The 21,614-nt window shown below is 38.1% G+C and overlaps 1 protein-coding gene across 1 annotated transcript in view; it reads left to right on the forward strand.

The window, feature by feature from the left end:
• Positions 1-6,172, forward strand: part of tyw1 (tRNA-yW synthesizing protein 1 homolog (S. cerevisiae)) — a 72,457-nt gene extending 66,285 nt beyond the window's left edge. The window contains exon 15 of the mRNA XM_016268552.1: positions 4,821-6,172. Within this exon, the coding sequence (XP_016124038.1) occupies positions 4,821-5,042 (222 nt within the window). The 3' untranslated portion in view covers positions 5,043-6,172. The remainder of the gene's footprint in view (positions 1-4,820) is intronic.
• Positions 6,173-21,614: the final 15,442 nt, after the last annotated feature.

Raw genomic sequence — 21,614 nt, forward strand, 5'->3', positions numbered from 1 at the left:
CATGAATTCTGCTCTCTATCAGAAAATCCTGAAGGAGAATGTCCGGCCGTCAGTTTGTGACCTCAAGCTCAAGCGCACTTGTGTTATGTAGCAGGACAATGATCCCAAACACACCAGCAAGTTCACCTCTGAATGGCTCAAGAAAAACTAAATTAAGGTTTTGGAGTGGCCAAGTCAAAGTCCGGACTTAAATCCGATTGAGATGCTTAAACAGTCCATTCATGCTCGAAAACCCTCCAATGTGGCTGAATTAAAACAATTCTGCAAAGAAGAGTGGGCCAAAATTCCTCCACAGCGATGTGAAAGACTCATTGCCAGTTATCGCAAACACTTAGACAGTTGTTGCTGCAAAGCGTGTCACAACCAGTTATTAGATTTAGGGGGCAATTACTTTTTCACGTAGGGCCAGGCAGGTTTGGACAGCTTTTTTCCCTTAATAAAATAAATAATCATTTAAAAACTGCATTTTGTACTTACTTGCATTATCTTTGTGTAATATTAAAATTTGTTTGATGATCTGAATCTTTTAAGTGTGACAAATATGCAAAAAAAATTAAAACAGGAAGGAGGCCAACACTTTTTCACACCACTGTAGAATAACATAAAATGTTGTTCAAAATATCTGCTTTTATGAGGGTATAAAAAGGTAAAATATCTTCTTTCATTGGTGTTACATGAGGGTAAATAAATTATAGAATTTTCATTTTCTGGTGAACTATTGCTTTAAGATGTTTTTCATTCTTTATCATTGTTTTTATTTAATTTTTTGGACTATGAAAGCATCTTTCACTCCATATTTGACCCAGTTAACTCCATATTGTGCTTTGAAATACTGTTATTGAACAATTCAAATTGTACATCATTTTTGACACCCCTCCTGAGCTTTTTTTTCTTGCAGTAACAGATGTCTAATACTGCCCCAGATCTCTCTTGTCCTCTCATTTCCATGCTGTTTACTTCCTTTTGCTGAACATGCTCCTCACTTGATTTCTAAATATCCCATTAATTCATTCAGCTCCCTTTTTCTCTTCAGGCATGGTGAGCACTCTTACATGCAATAAGGGACTGTAACTGCATATGTCCACCGGTTTGCATCCTTTAAAATCCCTCCATTCATTTCTTGTCTCATCATGCAGAACTATAAACACGACGGCTGTAAATGAGCTGCAGTATTGGAGAGTCGTAGTCATTGTGAGTGCCCAGAGCAACCTCCACTGAAGCCCACACAGGCATGAGAAGGTGTTCGGTCCTCCACTGCCTTACCATCAAGTGTTTGGAAACAAGGCAAAGAGGTTTGTTGGTGGGCAGCTTAGGAGGCTGGATGCGAGACCTATGAAGATACAGTGCCAATACAGTAATAACGGCAACAAAAGATTAATGAAGGACTTAATGTGTGGTTTTTTGGACGAAGATTATACAGCCCTTCAGCCTCCTCATGCCATTATGAACCAATTATATATGGTTAGATGCATGATGTCACTCCTTGTGGGCGGAGCTGCATCTCATAATTCACTGAGGAAGATGCTTTAGGGTGTAATGGGAAAACTTCAAACGCAAACCCCCATTTTATCCAAATGATCCTGACACCTTTGCAGTCTTCAGCAGTTATACCGTCTTGCTTCTGAAATTCAAATAACACACTGATAAAGCCAGTCCCCAGTACACAAGCTCCGAGCTGCTTTGCCTTCCTCTGCAAGGTTTTTGTCCCTGCTTTATGCATGTTAAAGAGCTTTCTTTGCATTGCCTGTGACAGACGTCTAAATGAAAAGGCAATGAATTTGATGTGAAAATTTGTTCCTCACCACATCACCGCCAACCGCACAGGGACTCACTCTCAGTTCCCATTCGGCTCGGCCGTGACTCACGAGGGTGCTAAAAAGGCCCATTGTTCCTGTAATAAGAAGCCATTTTTCACATTGGACCTTGGAAGGCCACCGACAGCATTTCATTGCATTGACTTTGTTTAGCTGCCGCATTCGTTTTTTTCTTATTTCAGGGTTGAAAACATTCACCCTTTATCCGCAGTGTTCTTGACGAGGTAAAACCCTCTGAATGAATTTACAGCTCTTCACTGTGTGGAGCTGACAGCTTATATTCTCATAAAGTTAGAGCACTGCGTCCTCATAAAGCCCTCCCTATCTCTCCATGTTCTGAGCTAGAGGAAGGAGAAGTTGTGCACCTAAATTTAATACTTCAGGTTTACTTTCAGCCCTAAGTATGAGCAATAGTAATAGAGATGCTTGCCTTAGCAAGCACCACTAATAAGAGATGTAGCCTTGAAGCATGTTGCATTTTTTAAAAAGCCTTAGCTGGCCCTATGAACATTCATTAATTTGTAAACAAGATTACCCATTTAAAATTTAAAGTCCCAGTAGTCTCTCAGTAAATACACCAGACCGTAGAAACCCTGCAGCACACCGTACAGACAAGACCATCATTAATTTTGGGGGATGTTTATAGTGTTTAGGGAATGAAAGAGGGGCTGCAATCTGTGTTGGGTGATGTGGCGTCCCAAAACCACATTTGCATAGTGACTTCATATGTTTAGTGCTCCCAGTTAGCTGTGCAGAAGCAATTTTACAAATGAATGAAGCCTTAAAGTGCACTCTCTCAATGCATGGCCATCTGCAAACTCATGAATGAGAATGAGGATGCAAACTCATTCTGATTCTGATTCTGATCTGTTGGCATAGCAGATGTGGATAGTCTTGCACTCCGAAAATAAAAGGGCTGCCAGTTTCCCTCTCTTACATGGCATCTAAAGTTGAGTATTCCTGTCCGTTTTCTCCATTTTGGACTCTACTTAAGGAAGCTACTTTGAAACAATAGCTTGCCAAGTTAGAAGTTCATAAATTATAGTTCAGCTACCCTTTGTGATATTTATCTGGCACAAACAAATGAGGATATTGGTTAAGGTTACAGCTGCAAATTGATTATGCCATGTTAATTATATCACTTATCAAAATCTTATTTGTCGATATTGTGCATTTAATTTGTCACTAATTTTTAGCAAATCTTAAACTGAATATTGATTTTGTTGTGATGAATAAATAAATGTGTAGCATTTAAAATGATTGACTTTGGCACTGGAAGACCCACTTTGTTTATTTGTTGTTTTTTCCATTAAATTGAACAGAAAATAAACTGGACTTCCCAACACAATTTTGGAGAGAGATGAGTGATTTGGATAATTGCTCAGTCACCTTGCTCAGTTGTTACTGGTGTAAATAATCTAGTAGCAATGCTATTTTTAGTTACTTCCGAACACCTTGTTTCCTAATGTGAGTATTATAGGAGAACGCTGAGCCAAACTGCATGTGTGTAAAATTGACAAGGAGGGGAAGAGATCTTTAAAGCATTTGGGGATGTATCCTTGGCCTTCCCGGAGAGATGAGTTGGGACCCATGGGAGCCTTCATCTTCTGACCCCCCAGAGGATGCAAACTGCTTAAGGCCTTACAGACTGACTGCAGAGATAGCTTTCAAGGCTGCCTCTAGATAGCTTCAGGTAAGCAGCTAAACATAGGTAATATGACACGAGGACAAAGATCACATTCCTGGCACTGCACTAAGAGGAAGTGGTGGTCTTGGCATTTTCAGTAGTGGGAAGGTATGTTTGCTTCTCAATTGTGGTGCACATGACCAGATTGTCTTTGAAGCAGCGGGCAGCTTTCAGCAAGTTGGACAGTGGTTGTCTTCAAGAGAGCCTGTGGTGGTCTGATCCACTCTTGAAAGCTTTGTTAGCTTGGACAGAGCTCTTCAGGAACTGTCCAAACAACAACTTTGCAGCAGCTAAGACTTCTTATTCCGAGTTCTGTTCTGGTTCCTCAAGTCTTGACTTGAAAGAATGCTTCCCGTGAAAGAGTTATTCTTACTTTCAAGACTTGACTTTCACTTTGAAGTGCTTTTCCCTGGGCCCTAGTCTCCAGCAACCCAATCAGGCACCTCGGTAATGTCCTTGTAATGAGCAAAATATACTACAGATGAATCGATTTTGTGGCAATGAGGAGGTCTTGGAAAGAAAGAGCATGTCCAGAGATGGGAGGAACAGGAGCCTGGCACCTATAGCTGATTGCATCCCCATGCTGCGCATGGATCACAGTACAGCATCTCATCAGTGCAGTGTGAAATGTAATCAGTGCAGCTCCCCACTAGGACTCTTTACGCCTGTGTGTCGGAGAATGGTTTAAAGATGCTGATGGAAATTGATTTAATGTATAGGGTGGGAAAACAAGCAGAACTAAGCTGTGCCTACACCCTGACATAGAACCAAAGCTTGAGAGTCAAGATTGGGTAAGATTGATTGAAACACATGGTTTGCTTGAAAGTTATACTTTTAGCACATCACTGGCTGCACCACAAATGACATTCTTCGTGTGGACCCTGCCACCTTCTACACTTGTCGTGAAGATTGCAGGGTGTCCTGTTTGATATCTTTTGGTTCTGAAGAGTGCCTAGTTTGCAGCTTCACTCTTGAGGTGCTGGCATTTCAAGTATGAACTTGAAAAAGGACTTCAAGGACTGAGGGTGTCATTTGGGACTGTGTCATTAAAGACTACAAACTCTGTTCTCCGAAAGCAACTTCCTTTGGCCTCGTCCTCTGATTTGCACCTGCCTTGGTGTTTAATACCAGAGCTTTGCCCAGTTGGCAGTGTACATGCTTGGAAAACACCATCAGACCTCATTAGTCAAAGTGAACACATGTCAGGCAGGGAGACTCAGTCCAATCTTCACCTGTGTGTTAGTTTTTTTTTGTTATTTAACACAGTGCTCTATCAGCTGCTGTCTGTCTTACCTCTTTTCTTTCCTGTGTGTATGCAGTTCAAAGTCGACGGGAAGTGGTGGACGTGGATTGACTACGAACGCTTCCAGGAGCTCATTCAGGAATACGAGGAGAGCGGGGGCACCAAGAGCTTCTCAGCGATGGACTATATGTCCAAGACCCCCAGCTGGGCCATTTTTGGGGCCGGAGAGAGGGGATTTGACCCCTTGGACACACGCTTCCAGAGAAAGAATAAGACCAAAGATATCTCAGGGTGCTGATGTTACTTTTGCTTTCCTACTTTAAGTCTGTAGGGGAATTTGTATTTTTAATAAATGGAATAGATGACCTGATTGACAGCACCCGTAGATTAAGACTTTTCTTTTTATTATTTAAGCCAAGGCTCAGATTGCTCTCCAAGACTTGCCTTAGGGATGAAATTCTGGTTAGCATATACTTGCAGATACTTGGTAACTCTTTTTTTTCCCCCTTTTTTTTTCATGCATCTTTTAATGAATGTTAGCTGCTGTTTTTAGTTATGATCACAGTAATAAAGAATTTCATTCCCAAGTCCTGTTCACTCTGAGCTCTGGATCTAATAGCTCTGGTAAGAAAACCATCAGGTGGACAGACCGGAAGAACAAGTGACTTGAATTTAAGGCTTCATTTACTCATACCACCTTAGGGCCTAAATTTAGAGTGCACAAGAGGAAAGAACTGCAAAAGAAAAATATCACTATAGTTAGCAACGTTAATAACATGTCACCTCAAACTGTGATTTGTGCGTTCTTTTAGACGTTTAGAGGGCAGTTGAGTCAGATGGGACTTTGAATGGAGCAGTTCTTATGGATTGGCCCATGATACAGCTGAAAGCTATTTGGAATCAGAACTGCCCCATAAATATCTCTGTAACAACCACTCAAGACATTGGAATGTGAAATTGCAGTTCTTACCTTTTGCATTGTCTTTTTGTTTTTTGTCTTGGGTATTTCTACACAATGTTGACGGATTACATCAAGTCAAATGTCACTACAGGTTTTTGTTTGTATTTTATCATTCTTTGCCTTTTTTTGTTTTGCAAAATGTTGTAATGCAGTTATGAACCTGATGTTTGTCCTTTATTGGGTTACACTGATATTGTGAATACACCCAAAAGGTATCTCCAAACTGCATTTGTTATTCATGCACATGCAGGTGCGTTGCAAATGAAATTGAGTTTTGTAGTAGCTGCTTTCTTGGCGTCTTATTAAAACTGTCTTTATGGTGTTCTACAGAAGTTTGAATGTTATTGTAAGAGATGGGAATGTGCTTGATGCTGAATGAACTAGGTCACAGCCGTTTCACAGTTCTGCGACTGAATGAAGCGGTCTTGAGTGACGGATGAGAGGCGTAATATTAAGACCAGACAGAGTTCCCCGTTTTCTGTCATTCTGTTCGAAGTAAAGAGTCAACTGGTAATGCTACGTTCATCTGAAGTCAAATTGGGACATTCTTACTTTATTTGCACTTATTTGCTCCGTTATATAAATGTGCAAGTATTTTTTTCTCAGCTCCACACTTTTATGACACTTTGATGTAATGCATGGCTAACACTAGCTGCAATTCTATTCTTTAAGTTCACAATGACTTCTACTGTCTGGATTCTGACAAGTTAGCAAAAGTTGGTGTCCACTGAGAGCACTTGCAGCTGAAAGTTCACCGGATTTATCGGAATGTTTAAACTACAGCCTTTAAAGTGCCTTGTCTCCTAGTTGTTTAAACATAACAGAAACAGAGAGATGTGTAATGGTCTGTGACAAGTGACAGAAAAGCTATTTCACACTGCTGTGAAAAGGTGCCGCGCTGATCTAGGCTAATGTGATACAGTATCTTCCTTGTGCATTTCAGTCAATTTAGCCACCCGAAGGGACTACCCAAACACACTCTTTTTGTAGTCCATGAGGGCATTTTAATCTGAATTTAATTGGGTTATTTCTGTGAAGTTGTCTGTTGACTTTTGCAACATCATATATAAAATGTTTTGATTTGGATGCTTTTACCTTTGACAGGTAGTAATGCCATGAAAATATGTACATTTTTGACAAGTCAGGTTCACAGAGTGAAGGACTGGACTGTTACCGCTTCTTACTGTACATCAGGTAATGTCCTATGTGTTTAATTTTTTTATATTGTCCTATGTTGGAAGTGCTTTTTACGTTTCGTTTAAAGGCAATGTTTAAAGAAGAGCATATTCTTTTCAGTATACATATACCGTATACTGTGTGCTGTTTGGATATAGTACACATTTTTCTTGTGGAAATGACCCTTCGCAGGGAGCTTGATTGACGGGTGATCTGACCAATAATGCCGAATTCGCCATTTTGTCCAACAAAAACAAATCAGACTGGAGAGTAGATTAGCATCTCACATTTACACAACGTGCGCAAATTGGTGGGAAGGGCTAAACAGGCAGCTATGTAGAAGCAGGCATTGTTCTTCTGCGGAGGCGGTGTTTATCCACACTATTATACATCATAGAGTGGTACATTCCACAAGCTGTAGTTTTGGCAGACTGGCTTCAGTATAGGCAGTTTTTAGACTAACGAGAAAGTTTTGAGTTCTGAAAGTTACGGGATGTTTTTATAGTACAATGACCTCTTATACGCCAAAAGGGAATTTTGGTTTCTCAGTTCATGACCCCTTTAAGTAAATATGAAAAGACGATCGGTTCACGTGCCGCTTGAACTGAGGAGCTGCAGTGATCTGTCACAAGTCTGTCACAGTTAAAGAGCCACAAAGCGGTATTTATTGTTTGAATTTCTTAAAAAAAAAAAAAAAAGACCACTTAAAAGATAAGATTTTGTTTCATACTAGAAGTAGCGTGCTCTGTCTTGTCTGTCGGCGCTTTGTCAGTTTCCTTTTTGATCCGCAATGTATTTTTAACTGCATGAGGTCATGATGTGTGGCGTGAGAGCACCATGTCTTGACAGACATAGCAACAGTAAGTAGGGGGCGGGTCTTTGTGGATGGTCAAATTGTATATGGTGGAATTTGGAATTATTCAAGTACATGTTCTTTCTAATGTGCCTAAACAAATGTTTAATTTCTCACAGTGTCTATCTCAGCCTCTATTACTAATGGATTTCCCCATCATGAGTTCTCTCGGCTATGCCACCCTAAACCTCAGTCCCTCGAATGGGTTTCACAGAGCGAGGGATAAGAGACAAGCTGTACTGGAACAGCATGAGCCTCCAGTCTCATTACCTCAGTCTCCGCTTCTGTTTTAAGCCTCCAGTCCTACTGTCCACTGAACGTTTTTAAGAATTCTTCGTGCAAGGCGAGGGAAAAAAAAAAAAAAAAATATAAATATATATATAAATATATAAATATAAATATGTTCAATTAATTACATACATACATACATGCATACATACACACACACACACACACACACAGACAGTAGGCATATTTTTACTAGCAAGAGCAGAGAAAATGGCCTTAAGCTGACATTGTGTTTTGATGTGTTGTCATAACAAGTGGATTGACTGACAACTCAATTGACAGCTCAAAGGCACATGGAAGATCTGAGACACAAATTCAAGGGCTTTGTGGCCCTTTCATCAGATTCAGATTTAGATTTTCATCAACATTTTGCCTTGTCAATGGAACTTGTTTTCAAGTAAAAATGTTTCATAGGATGTGCCACAGCTTCGATTGTCTCACAGACGTGCACACTAAATGTCTTGCACTTCAACAACCGGGACCTTTTTGGTTCCAGAATAGTCAGACATTTAAAAGATAAAAGAACAAGAAGTAGTGTTTTTTTAAAGGCTTTTACTTGTTTTAGTCAGTCCTTGTCCTTTGTCTTTTTCCTTGAATACGGGAAAGAAATATTGTCTAATTCATCATGTAACTATATAATATCCCAACCATGATCTACCTTTAGTTTATTTTTTCATTTGTCTGTCCCGACAGTATTTTAAATGTTTGGTGCATTCCTGAATTTTTTACAATCATATTTTCTTCAACAGTATGTTTAATTATCTTACGGAAAAAAAAAAACACTGAACAAACTCTGGGGGGGAAAAAAGAGCCAATGTTTAACATGGTTACACACCATTACCATCATTGATTTCGTCGACTAGACAAGCTTGTCTTGTAGTGATAGTTAATGGTTGGGTCTATGGATTGGACTGTTTGACAGGTACAGTGGGTACGGAAAGTATTCAGACCCCCTTAAATTTTTCAGTCTTTGTTATATTACAGCCCAGGACCAACAAAAGATGCTGATCCAGGAACATGTCCTACTTGGCAGAATCACGGCCAACACTGCTGCTTCTCTACCTTTCTCTGAATCCAACACTAACCCACTGCCTTAACAACCGAGGTGGTCAGGAGCCAATGGCAGCTCTGTTTTGTGGCTGAGAGGCACAAAACTCTGGGCTTCTTGTCAAACAGACAGATTTTGTTGGAGCTGGAGCCAAACTGAGCTGTCCTCTGCCAAAAAGGAAGTTGCTTAAAATGACAGCAACAGCTCTCAAAGCTCTCACCTACTACAGATTTGCTCTGAGACGCAAAGTGGAGACCCTAACAGAATATGCTTCTGTTCGCTATCTTACAGAATATTAAAGGGGTCATATGATGCAATTTCAAGTTTTCCTTTCTCTTTGGAGTGTTACAAGCTGTTTGTGCATAGATAAGATCCCTAAAATTGCAAAGACTAAAGTCTCAAACCTAAAGAGATATTCTTTAAAAAAGTTAAGACTCATCCACGCACTCCTAATACACCTCGTTTAAACATATCTACGTCATGATGTGGGAAAATTTGCATAACACCGCCCAAATGTTCACGCAAAGAAAGAAGGCATAACTTTTATTCTTGTTGTAGTAGTGTTGCCACTGCCACCATGTCGTGGAGACGCTGTGTGTTTCGTTGTGAAAGCGAAACTACTTTGTTTGGCCTTCCAAAAGAGGACACGACTAGAAATCAGAGGTTAAGTTGCATTTACAACACTGTTCCAGAACAGTTCAACCCAAATATTCAGATGTGTGCAGCGCATTTTACGGAGGACTGCTTCCTGAACCTGGGAGAGTAGACTACAATGCTGTGCACAAAGGTTGTTTCTATAAAGTGGGGCAATTCCAACTTTGCAAGGACAGTCTGGCACTTCTGATTCACAGCCTGTAAGTACGTTTTTTTATATTTAAAGAATTTGCCACTGACGATTCAAACGTGAGTTATGAGCAGTGTAGAGTAGCGCTTGTTTGTCGTTTCTCCGATCACAAATGCAGACATGGTTTGCTTACGCGGCGCGATACGCAAATAAAAATACAGTATAAGTCATTATAATCCGTAATTATGTCCCCACTGGATGCAACAAATACCTCGTTTATAATGGATTTGATTGGTTTTGTCTCATCGTGCCGGGACACGGAATCACAGTAAGTTAAGGGGCGTAAAATTTCCGTCACACGCTTGAGGTATTCGGCCAATCACAATGCACTGGATAGCTGGCCAATCACAGCACACCTCACTTTTCAGACCGATAGACTGTAAAAATCGACGCGTTTCAGAAAGGCGGGGCATAGAGGAGAAACAATACAGTATGTGGAAAATAATGTGTTTTTTGAACCTTAAACCGCATAAACACATTTCATTACACCAAATACACAAAATAATGTTCTTTTTAGCAACATCATATGACCCCTTTAAATTCATCTTCATAATTGCTGCTTTTAAAGGGATAGCTCTCCCAAAAATGAAAATTACCCTATAATTTACTCCCCTTCAAACCATCTTAGGTGTATATGGCTTTCTTCTTTCAGACGAATACAACCTGAGTTATATTAATAAAAAATGTCCTGGCTCTTCCAAACTTTATAATGGCAGTCAATGGGGGTCAAGATTTTGAAGCCCAAAAAAGTGCATCCAAAGAAGGCCTTCATTAACCTCCCGGAGCTGTATGGAATACTCTTTATGATGGATGGATGCACATTTTTGGTCTTCAAAATCTCTTGCTTAAAGCTTGCTTAAAGCCTGGCTCTTGCTTAGATGAACTATCCCTTTAATTCTCTTTGTTTGCTTTCTGTAAGAGCAACATCAATAATTCTAGGAGAATCATCTCTACTAATTCCCTTATTAACTGATGTGAGTCAATTAACTTCACGGCTGCAAGGAACGCAGTTTTGTCTGGCATATGGATGTTTCTTTGCTGAAAGATTTGCATTTTAATTAAAAATCAACTTAATATATTTATCACACGAAGTGAATAACAATGTATTCCACATATAGCACATAATAAAAATACAGTATAAGTCATTATAATCCGTAATTATGTCCCCACTGGATGCAACAAATACCTCGTTTATAATGGATTTGATTGGTTTTGTCTCATCGTGCCGGGACACGGAATCACAGTAAGTTAAGGGGCGTAAAATTTCCGTCACACGCTTGAGGTATTCGGCCAATCACAATGCACTGGATAGCTGGCCAATCACAGCACACCTCACTTTTCAGACCGATAGACTGTAAAAATCGACGCGTTTCAGAAAGGCGGGGCATAGAGGAGAAACAATACAGTATGTGGAAAATAATGTGTTTTTTGAACCTTAAACCGCATAAACACATTTCATTACACCAAATACACAAAATAATGTTCTTTTTAGCAACATCATATGACCCCTTTAAATTCATCTTCATAATTGCTGCTTTTAAAGGGATAGCTCTCCCAAAAATGAAAATTACCCTATAATTTACTCCCCTTCAAACCATCTTAGGTGTATATGGCTTTCTTCTTTCAGACGAATACAACCTGAGTTATATTAATAAAAAATGTCCTGGCTCTTCCAAACTTTATAATGGCAGTCAATGGGGGTCAAGATTTTGAAGCCCAAAAAAGTGCATCCAAAGAAGGCCTTCATTAACCTCCCGGAGCTGTATGGAATACTCTTTATGATGGATGGATGCACATTTTTGGTCTTCAAAATCTCTTGCTTAAAGCTTGCTTAAAGCCTGGCTCTTGCTTAGATGAACTATCCCTTTAATTCTCTTTGTTTGCTTTCTGTAAGAGCAACATCAATAATTCTAGGAGAATCATCTCTACTAATTCCCTTATTAACTGATGTGAGTCAATTAACTTCACGGCTGCAAGGAACGCAGTTTTGTCTGGCATATGGATGTTTCTTTGCTGAAAGATTTGCATTTTAATTAAAAATCAACTTAATATATTTATCACACGAAGTGAATAACAATGTATTCCACATATAGCACATAATCCACCTTAATGCCCATAAACAAAATGCCAAGTGAATACATTCATGTGTGTCTGGGATCCATTACTGGCCCATACAGTAGGCTAATTATATGGCAACCTCTGGTCTTCTTGCCATCACAGGGGTCCTGGCCGGTGAAAGAGGGCTAATAATATATGTGAATGACTAAGGATATTTACAACATCACTGCCTGTACACACTGTAAAAATGGCCTGCAGGCACAAGGCCAGCTCACAGCACTTAGTCATGAAACAGCATAAACAAGAGCAGTCTTATAACTAAATAAAAACTATAATGGTTCTACAGTTTATTGTTTTGTTTGGTAGTGTTCTTCTCTGTTTTTTGTTCTGTTCTATTTTGTTTTCTTCCGTTTTATTTTTTGTTTTTGTTTTATGTTTTGTTCTGTTTTGTTTAGTTTATTTAGCTTTTTGTTTGTTTTGACTTGACATTGATATTTGGACATGGTTCTTTGGCAATGCAGTGTTTTGTTTTTTTATTACATTCTTTGAAGTACTTCAGCCTAAATTCATGAATAAGATAATATCCAGAATGAACCCTCTGGTTAACTGAAGCCGTACTTAATGTTAGAAGTTTTCTTATGCTCTTTGCTTATGATTTCATTCCTTTTCTCAAGATATTGCTGAGCCAGACTGTGAAGTTTGTTGTTGATTACAGACCTTGTGTGAAGATTGGCGTCTTTTTACAGCCCCATGGAATCCTTGAAGGAACAGTTCACCTCAATACGGTCACAGCGATTCTCAAGCTAACTGCTCACTTGAGGTGGAGATTATCAGTAAGTAACTTGGTCTGTTGCTCACACAAATCTATTGTATGGTTTGAGAGCACTTGGAATATAGATTTATTGGGTCATGTGGAGTACATTTATCTTTTTATAGTACTTTTGTGGCCCTGTTGAAGCTTAAAAGCCTCAGTCTCCGCTCTCTGTAATTGCATGGATTGACCAGACTTCAGGGTTTCTCCTTTTGTACTCCACAGAAGAATAAGTAAAAAAAAAAGAGAGTAAATAATAACAAGTGTTTCTTTAGGAACCTCTGAGTACGCTAGCATTTGGAAATGTAGCTGCTCTTAGGGCAGAGAGGGACAGCTTGATGCCAGCTGACACAGTATCACACCTAAATGTGTCCTCATGCGCTACAGGGTCTCTGTCCGTGTAGTTGACTCACGCACAGCCTGTCCTGAATAAAATCCTCCACTTCTTGCACCATTATCAGCCTGAATTTTTGTTAATGATCTTGTAGTTGAATTTATGTTAAATTTAAATAATTACCCATTTACCTATTTAAATCACAACCTTTGTTTTGAATGAAAAGGTATCGGTGTTGCTATCAATGTCAGTGATTATTGGCCTTGATGCTTCTCCCATCCCTAACTCAGTTTTTGGGTTTATTCCGTTAAGATGGCCTTGTTTTAACAAAGATGCAGTGTGTCTTTAACACGTGTTGACACACACAGCGAGAGACCAGTAAAGCCTCAGTGAGCAGAGCGCCAGCTATTAACCAGTGTGTAATGGAGAGCTCAGAGACACACCTGTGTGTCATTTATCTTCTCTTCAGCCCAACAAACGCAATATTCCATCCGTACTTCAGACTTACATCCCTCACAAATATTTTTATCCCTCAAATCCTTCATAATAATACAATTTCCCTGTGAAAACACAGCACGTTCCACCTGGTTGCCTTTAATTTTGCAAGGTATTAGCTTTGCATCGTTTCAAGTGTTGGATTCAGCTGTGCTGTCATGAGTTTTGGGTGGTTGTGCATGAACAGTATGAGGAACTGGGTCAATACTGATACATTTAAAGAGATAACTAATTCAAAAATGAAAATTGTATCATTTACTCATTCTGTTGTCATTCTAGAACTGTATGATGTTTGGTTCCCATTCAGTGTTATTGTATGGAAACAGCAGCATGAACACTCTTCAAAATATCTCCTATTGTGTTCCTTACTAAATTAGGGCACAGTTCTATATATAAAGTTAAAAATATAGTATATCCAACTTCTTTTGCATACAGTATGCTCACGTAAAGCGATATTTACTATTTAGCAAATATCAACTGCTTGACTGTTGCAAAACGTAACTGTATTGCACAGTTCTAAAGGATATATAAATATGTCCAACTTTATCCACGTGCATACAGTATACTCGCATTAAATTATATTTATTTTATGCTTAATTTTAGTGCTGTCAAATGATTAATTGCTTCCAAATTATAAGATTTTGTTTACATGTTTGTAGTGTGTATATTTATTATATATATTATATACACACACAGCATATATTTAGAAAAATATACATGTGTGTATATTTATATTCATATAATTTATATTATACATAAATATATTTAATATATAAACTTATTTTTCTTAAATATATACATGCATGTGTGTGTATTTAATAGCCTAATTATAAGCGACACAGCACACACATATACTATATGTAAACAAAAACTTTTCTTTTGGATGCGAGTAATCATTTGACAGCATTACTTCATTTGTATTATTGCCCTAATCTGCTAATTGCGACCAAGGCATGGAGATATTATGAACATCATGATTTTCTGTATGCCTAAAGCTGCTTCGAAACAATGTATGTTGTATAAAGCGCAATACAAATAAATGACTTGTTCTAAGAAAGAAAATCAGGTGAATAAATAATGAGAACATTTCATGTTCATGTTCCTTTGACATGCAGATTTTTTGGGGGAAAAAATAATGGTTGGTCACTGCTGCGTAAAACAAGTTATAAGCACACTACTTTTTTGGCTGGGTTTGGGCGCTAGCTGGAGCATAGCAGGTTGCTCTACTTAGGCTAATGAGAATGAATGAATCGCTTTTTCATTTCTTTCGCACGCTCTGACACAGACTCACTTTGTGAAGCAAAATTGAGAAGAGCATTAAACCGGATAAAAAGCTTGTCATCACTCTACAGTTACTACATTTCCAGAGACAGGTAAAAAGCAAGTGTGTTTGGAGTGGCTAATGCTTCAGTAAATCTTCACCGCCGGCCTGACAGGAATAGCATTGTGAGTTCCTTATTTCATAACCAAAGTCATTTTTCAGCACCAATAAACTCTACCTTTAGTTGCAGTTTCCTGATTCAGTGGCGTAATATGACAGGTAATCTAGTATTAAAAATGTTCTCTCCATTTAAGTTTAAGCTTCACTTTGGAGAAGTGCGTTTTTAGTGTCATCAATATCAGCCGGTTGTCAGGTTCCTTTCGGGCTTAACTTTGAGGTCAGCTTATCCTGTGCCCCCGTGACTGATGTCTAGAGAAAAATCCCAGCATGCTCCACGAAGTGTATGTGAGTCACTGATTCAGCCCCTGTGTTTGTGAGTCAGCTGGTGGAAGACACTCAGGCCGAGAAATGAGGGGGATTTTAATTATCACATCATTATATCACTGAGTGTGCGTAAGATTGAGTGAATTGGTTTCTGTTGCGTTTTGTTAGTTATGTGGTCCGATGTGATGGGTCATAACATAGGGTGACCATATTTTAGTTTTCCAAAAAGAGGACAGTAGGGGGCAGGGTTCATGGGTGGGGACCAGGGTGGGGCTTCACCTAACAGTATACGTAGCAAGGTTTTGTTTGTTTGCTTATTTTGTTTTTATATTAAATAAAAAGAAAACAAGTAGAAAGAATAGAAAAAGAATAGGGAATGCTAGTGTTAGAGGGTCTAGTAGTTTGTTTGCTTATTTTGTTTTTATATTAAATAAAAAGAAAACAAGTAGAAAGAATAGAAAAAGAATAGGGAATGCTAGTGTTAGAGGGTCATTTTTAAATAAAAATAAAACAAGTCAATGGAACAGAAAAAGAATAGGTAATGCTAGTGTGAGGTCATTATTTATTATAAATAAAAAAGAAAATAATTAGAAATAACAGAGAATGCTAGTGTTAGAGGCTCTTTTTCTTTATAAATAAAACAAGTAGTTAGAATAGAAATAGAATAGAGAGTGCAAATGTTAGAGGGTCAAGTTTTTTAATAAAAAAAAAAACAAGCAGATACAATTAGAAGTATCATTAGAATAGAGAGTGCTAGAGTTAGAGGGTCAAATAAAGATGAAAGAGATGTTTTCAGCCGTTTCTTGAAAATATTAAAGGATTAGTTCACTTCTGAATTAAAATGTCCTCATAATTTACTCACCCCCATGTCATCCAAGATGTGCATGTCTTTCTTTCTTCAGTCAAAAAGAAATTAAGGTTTTTGAGAAAAACATTCAGGGTTTTTCTCTATATAGTGGACTTCAGTGGGGTTCACTGGGTGGAAGGTTCAAATTGCAGCTTCAGTGCAGCTTCAAAGCGTTCTACACGATCCCAGACGAGGAATAAGGGTCTTATCTAGCGAGACGATCGGCCATTTTCTAAAAAAAGAATAAAAATTATATACTTTTTAACCTCAAACGCTTGTCTTGTGTAGCTCTGCAATGCACATGCTGTGCAGTCCCATTCGAAACAGTTAGGGTAGGTCGAAAAACTCCCATCTCATTTTCTCCTCCAACTTCAAAATCGTCCTACATGGCTGCAGAAGTACCGACCCAGTGTTTACAAAGTGACCGTGCAAAGAAGGTCAAACGGCCTTTGCAAAAAACGGTAAAACAGCGATATAGGACGATTTAGAACGATTTAGAACGATTTTGAATTTGGAGGAGAAAATGAGATGGGAGTTTTTCGATATACCCTAACTGTCATGAACCGGAATGCACAGAGTTCACACAGAATTAGACAAGACGAGCGTTTGAGGTTAAAAAGTATATAAATTGTAATTTTTTTTTTTAGAAAATGACAGATCGTTTTGCTAGATAAGACCCTTCTTCCTCATCTGGGATCGTATAGAACACTTTGAAGCTGCACTGAAGCTGCAATTTGGACCTTCCACCCAGTGAACCCCACTGAAGTCCACTATATAGAGAAAAACCCTGGAATGTTTTCCTCAAAAACCTTAATTTCTTTTCCACTGAAGAAAGAAAGACATGAACATCTTGGATGACATGGGGGTGAGCAAATTATGAGGAAATTTTCATTCAGAAGTGAACTAATTTAATCAACCCATGGTAACAGTTTAAAAGTAACCCAATTCTCTGGGGGAAAAAAACGCGGACTTGGCAACCCTGCATCCAACAAGAGGTGCAGGAGTCAGATTTGACTGATCACAGGTCGAGAATAAGGAGAGATGACTGAAAAGACCATGCTTGAGTATTTGCTGTTCAACAGATCCTGAGCTCATTGGCAAATATCTGATCTTGTAATATGTGCTCCCATTACACTGAGTGCCTCTGATCGCGAAATCGAAAGTGAGAGTAAACAGCGCAAATGCTCATTCAAAAATATTTAAATACACCGCATCCTGAGAGCGGCTCCCCGATGTGCCAAAATTATATACAATATTAGAATGTTTAAAGGAGTGGACACGAAAATCGCGGGAGTGAAACATGTTGCGGGAGCAGGCGGCAATGGTCAGAAATTCAGCGGGAGCGAGATTAAGAAAACAACGGAATCCCAGACATTTTGGGCAATTAAGAAATCCCGGCCGGACGCATTTTTGTAGGTCCAAAAAGAGGACATGTCCGGGGAAAAGAGGACGTATGGTCACCCTATCATAACTCAGTACCGCCGCTCCCTATACGCAGAGTACGCGTAGGGCACCAACTCCCGAGGGGGCACCATCCCAGTTGCTCAAAAAAAAAAAAAAGAAAGAAAAGTGACACGCCAAGCACCATTCTCGCAACTTTCGCGACTGCTTGCACCTCATGTTTGCGGCTGAATGCAAATGATCATAATTGATGGACTACTATGCCTGTGAAAAGACATCAGCCATTCGGCGCCGAGAGAAGAAGAAAAAAAAGGTGAAAACGAAGCACATGCATCACTTTCAGGCACATTCATAATTCTGTGAAACTTTTTTGGCTGTTGACATTAATAACTTATTTTAATGGCGGTAATAATTTCACCACCACCAACAAATCTAATATTCTCTCTGAGTTTTCATGTTCCCTTATGAAAATTAGCCATGGTTTTAACACCAAAACCAAAAATCATGGTTCTTGTAGCCATGGTAACTGCAAATGAATCATGGTTTTGTTATTTCAAATAATAATTTACAAAGAAGTATTAATATTTTTTGTGGTTCTAAAAAAAAAGACCTAAGCCAACAATAGCCTTTCAAATGACTTAAAATGCATTATATAAAAACGAGGCAATAATGATTGGTTAATTAATAATTATATTGTTTCATTGAATAACACTGTTAAAATACATAATGTAATACAAAATAAACAATTTATGTACATTACATGTTATTATAAATGCCTGCAAAGGGAGCCAAAGGCCTGGTAATTGCTGCTGCTACACTTACAGGGCAATCAAATCCTTGTTTAATAGGCTATTGACCAAACATTTAATTCAAATATCCACTTAATCTTTAATTTTTGGCCACCTTCTTGCTATATAGATGACACAGCCTCTATAATTTCTTCAACAAAAAAACATGTGGACATCTCAACCCTTACAAAAATAAACCATGGATTTATCGTAGAAAACTGCTTAATTTTATTTTACGTGATTTCTGAATGCTTGAGACTATAAAATCAATTAGACAACTTTATTAAAAAATCATAGCCATAGGTAACGGTCTAGATTTGTAATTTGTAAATAATGCATTTTATTTATTTTATGCAATTTTACTTTTACATTATTTATGTTTTTGTGTGTTTGAAGAACGGAGAGGTAGGTTATATGCTGTCTAGCCAATATACTTTGTACGTTTTAAATATCCTGTGCATAAGCGCTTAATCGTTTATATCATGAGATTTTGGCCAAGTGTATTAAACATCAAGAAAAACTAAGCGCCCATATAGCAACAATAAACGTTAAATAACCTGTAAAAGTTGATGAAAGCGTATAATGCGATGCACTTGCCTCAGATTCTATTCCGTTCTATTGACAGACAAAACACAGATATCCTCATTCGCTGGCCAAAAACCTTGTTAAAGGGGTCATATGATGCGATTTAAAAATTTTCCTTTCTCTTTGGAGTGTTACAAGCTCTTGGTGCATAAAGAAGATCTGTAAAGTTGCAAAGACTAAAGTCTCAAATCCAAAGAGATATTCTTTATAAAAGTTGAGTTAACCACGCCTACCTAAAACGCCTCGTTCTAACATGCCCCCACATGTCTACGTCACTATGTGGGAAGATTTGCATAACGCCGCCCAAATGTTCAGCAAAGAAAGAAGGCATAACTTTTATTCTCGCTGTAGTATTGTTGCTGCCACCATGTCGTGAAGACGCTGTGTGTTTTGTTGTGAAAGCGAAACTACTTTGTTTGGCCTTCCAAAAGAGGACGATATCCGCTTCGTCATGCCTGGAGCTGATCCGTGCTGGTGGCCCGGGGTCGTCACATGTGGTTGCCGCAAGCCCGCCGGATGCTCCTTTGTCGAATCCGCACCATTCTTTTTTACTTCCATAATATCTGAGGGAGGGGGGCACAACAGTACAATCCTGCTTAAGGCACCCATTTGACTAGTGGCCCTGCATAACATGCTCAGGATGTTCACTGTGAAGAGGAGCGTGTGAGTTTAGAAATCTTTTGAACAATCAATGGATAGGAAAATGTCTCTATGCTAATTGATTGTTGCATGCCCATTTGTGTTAGTTGATATAGAGGACTGTAGAATACCATATATGGTGTTTCTTGAGCTTCAAAATAAAGGTTCCAGCTAATTTAAAAAAATAAAAAAACCCTGAAGAATCTCTTTGCTTGCTTGTGAGGTAAAGGGATAGTTCACCCAAAAATCACCAAGTTGTTCCAAACCTGTATGAGTTTCTTTCTTCTGTTGAGCACAAAAGAAAACATTTTAAAGAATGTTTGGAACCAAACAGTTGCCGGTAGCCATTGAAATCCATAGAATGTAAAAACATATATGGAAATCAATGGCTACCGTCAACTGTTTGAGTTCTACAGAAGTATCGAACTATCCCTTTAAACCCATTAGACTAACTAAATTATAATATATGTTGTTATTTTAAAGTTAAATAATAAATAAGAACTTTTTTTATATTATTTTTTGACAATGGACAAATAAACATGAGAAAATATATAACATTTAAGAGAATGACGTGCCATGTTTTATATATTTATTCTTATTGTTTGATTCTCTTTTGTTTTCATTTAATTTTCTTATTAGGTGTTTTATTTTCTTTTATTGTTCCTTTTTGTATTGTATTATTATTTTAGTTCTATTTTGTATTCTTTCATTGTATTTTTACTATTTTAATTTATATAAGTGCTTGTGAACACTATTTTAAAGTTGACATGGAATTTGTTTGAAAATTATTTTCTAAATTCATGCTTTTAATCATATTGTGAATGATCCATTCACGCATGTTTATTTTTTAGCATTTTTTCTTAATTACTTAAATGTTTTAACCATCATTTTTAATCAAGATGTCAATAAATCACAAACTTCTCTCTGTATGCCTGACTTCTTCAATCATTTCGCCCTCATAAACCCTGTCTTTTTCTTATAATCAACTGCAAGTTGTCATTCAGATCTGCCTCTGTTAAATCATATTTCAAGTCATTTTTATTATTTTCAATAATTCAGTCTCATATATACATCACAATACAGGAAATATCTGTCGCTATTTCAGTTATATCGTAACCTGAAGAAAAATGTGAATTAATCTTCACTAAGCTAGATGTTACTTATTAAATAAAAGTCGAATTTGATGGTTTGTGAAAAATCTGACTTCGTATTAGAGTGTTTTTCTAGCATTACCATTATAAAGCATCGCAGGCTGACCATTCATTTGATCATGTCTGTGACTCAGAATCATGAAGTCTGCTCTTTGATTCACGCTGGTAAACATGATCTCTGTGTGCTTTGATGAATGAGTAGACTCGCTCGCTCGAAAGGGGGCTTCATATTGTGCTGATTGCTTTGCTCCTTACTGAAATGTTTTCTTGTGTGTTCAAAATGTGAATTAATCTTCACTAAGCTAGACGTTACTTATTAAATAAAGTCGAATTTGATGGTTTGTGAAAAATCTGACTTCGTATTAGAGTGTTTTTCTAGCATTACCATTATAAAGCATCGCAGGCTGACCATTCATTTGATCATGTCTGTGACTCAGAATCATGAAGTCTGCTCTTTGATTCACGCTGGTAAACATGATCTCTGTGTGCTTTGATGAATGAGTAGACTCGCTCGCTCGAAAGGGGGCTTCATATTGTGCTGATTGCTTTGCTCCTTACTGAAATGTTTTCTTGTGTGTTTGTGGTGGTGTTATTTTCTACCCATTTCCTGTTCTTTTTTCTTATTAGCACTTACGTTTCCAGGGTTGAGGTGTGTGCTGGCTTTCCTTTTGCGCGCACACACACACACACACACACACACTCCTTTACAGTTCTGTCCAGGCACAGCTGACTTCTCTTTGAAAAAGAAAGATTGCTTTAGCCACAGAAATTGATATAATTTCATGTTAAATAATAAAAAAAATAATAATACATTTTATTCATAGCATGCTTTACCTTGAAGACCTGAAGCCTCTGTACTACCCTGAAGTCTTTGATTACTCATTGA

The sequence above is a fragment of the Sinocyclocheilus grahami genome, unplaced genomic scaffold (genome assembly GCF_001515645.1).
Source record: "Sinocyclocheilus grahami isolate Dianchi unplaced genomic scaffold, SAMN03320097.WGS_v1.1 scaffold46.1, whole genome shotgun sequence".
In the NCBI taxonomy this organism is placed as follows: Eukaryota; Metazoa; Chordata; class Actinopteri; order Cypriniformes; family Cyprinidae; genus Sinocyclocheilus; species Sinocyclocheilus grahami.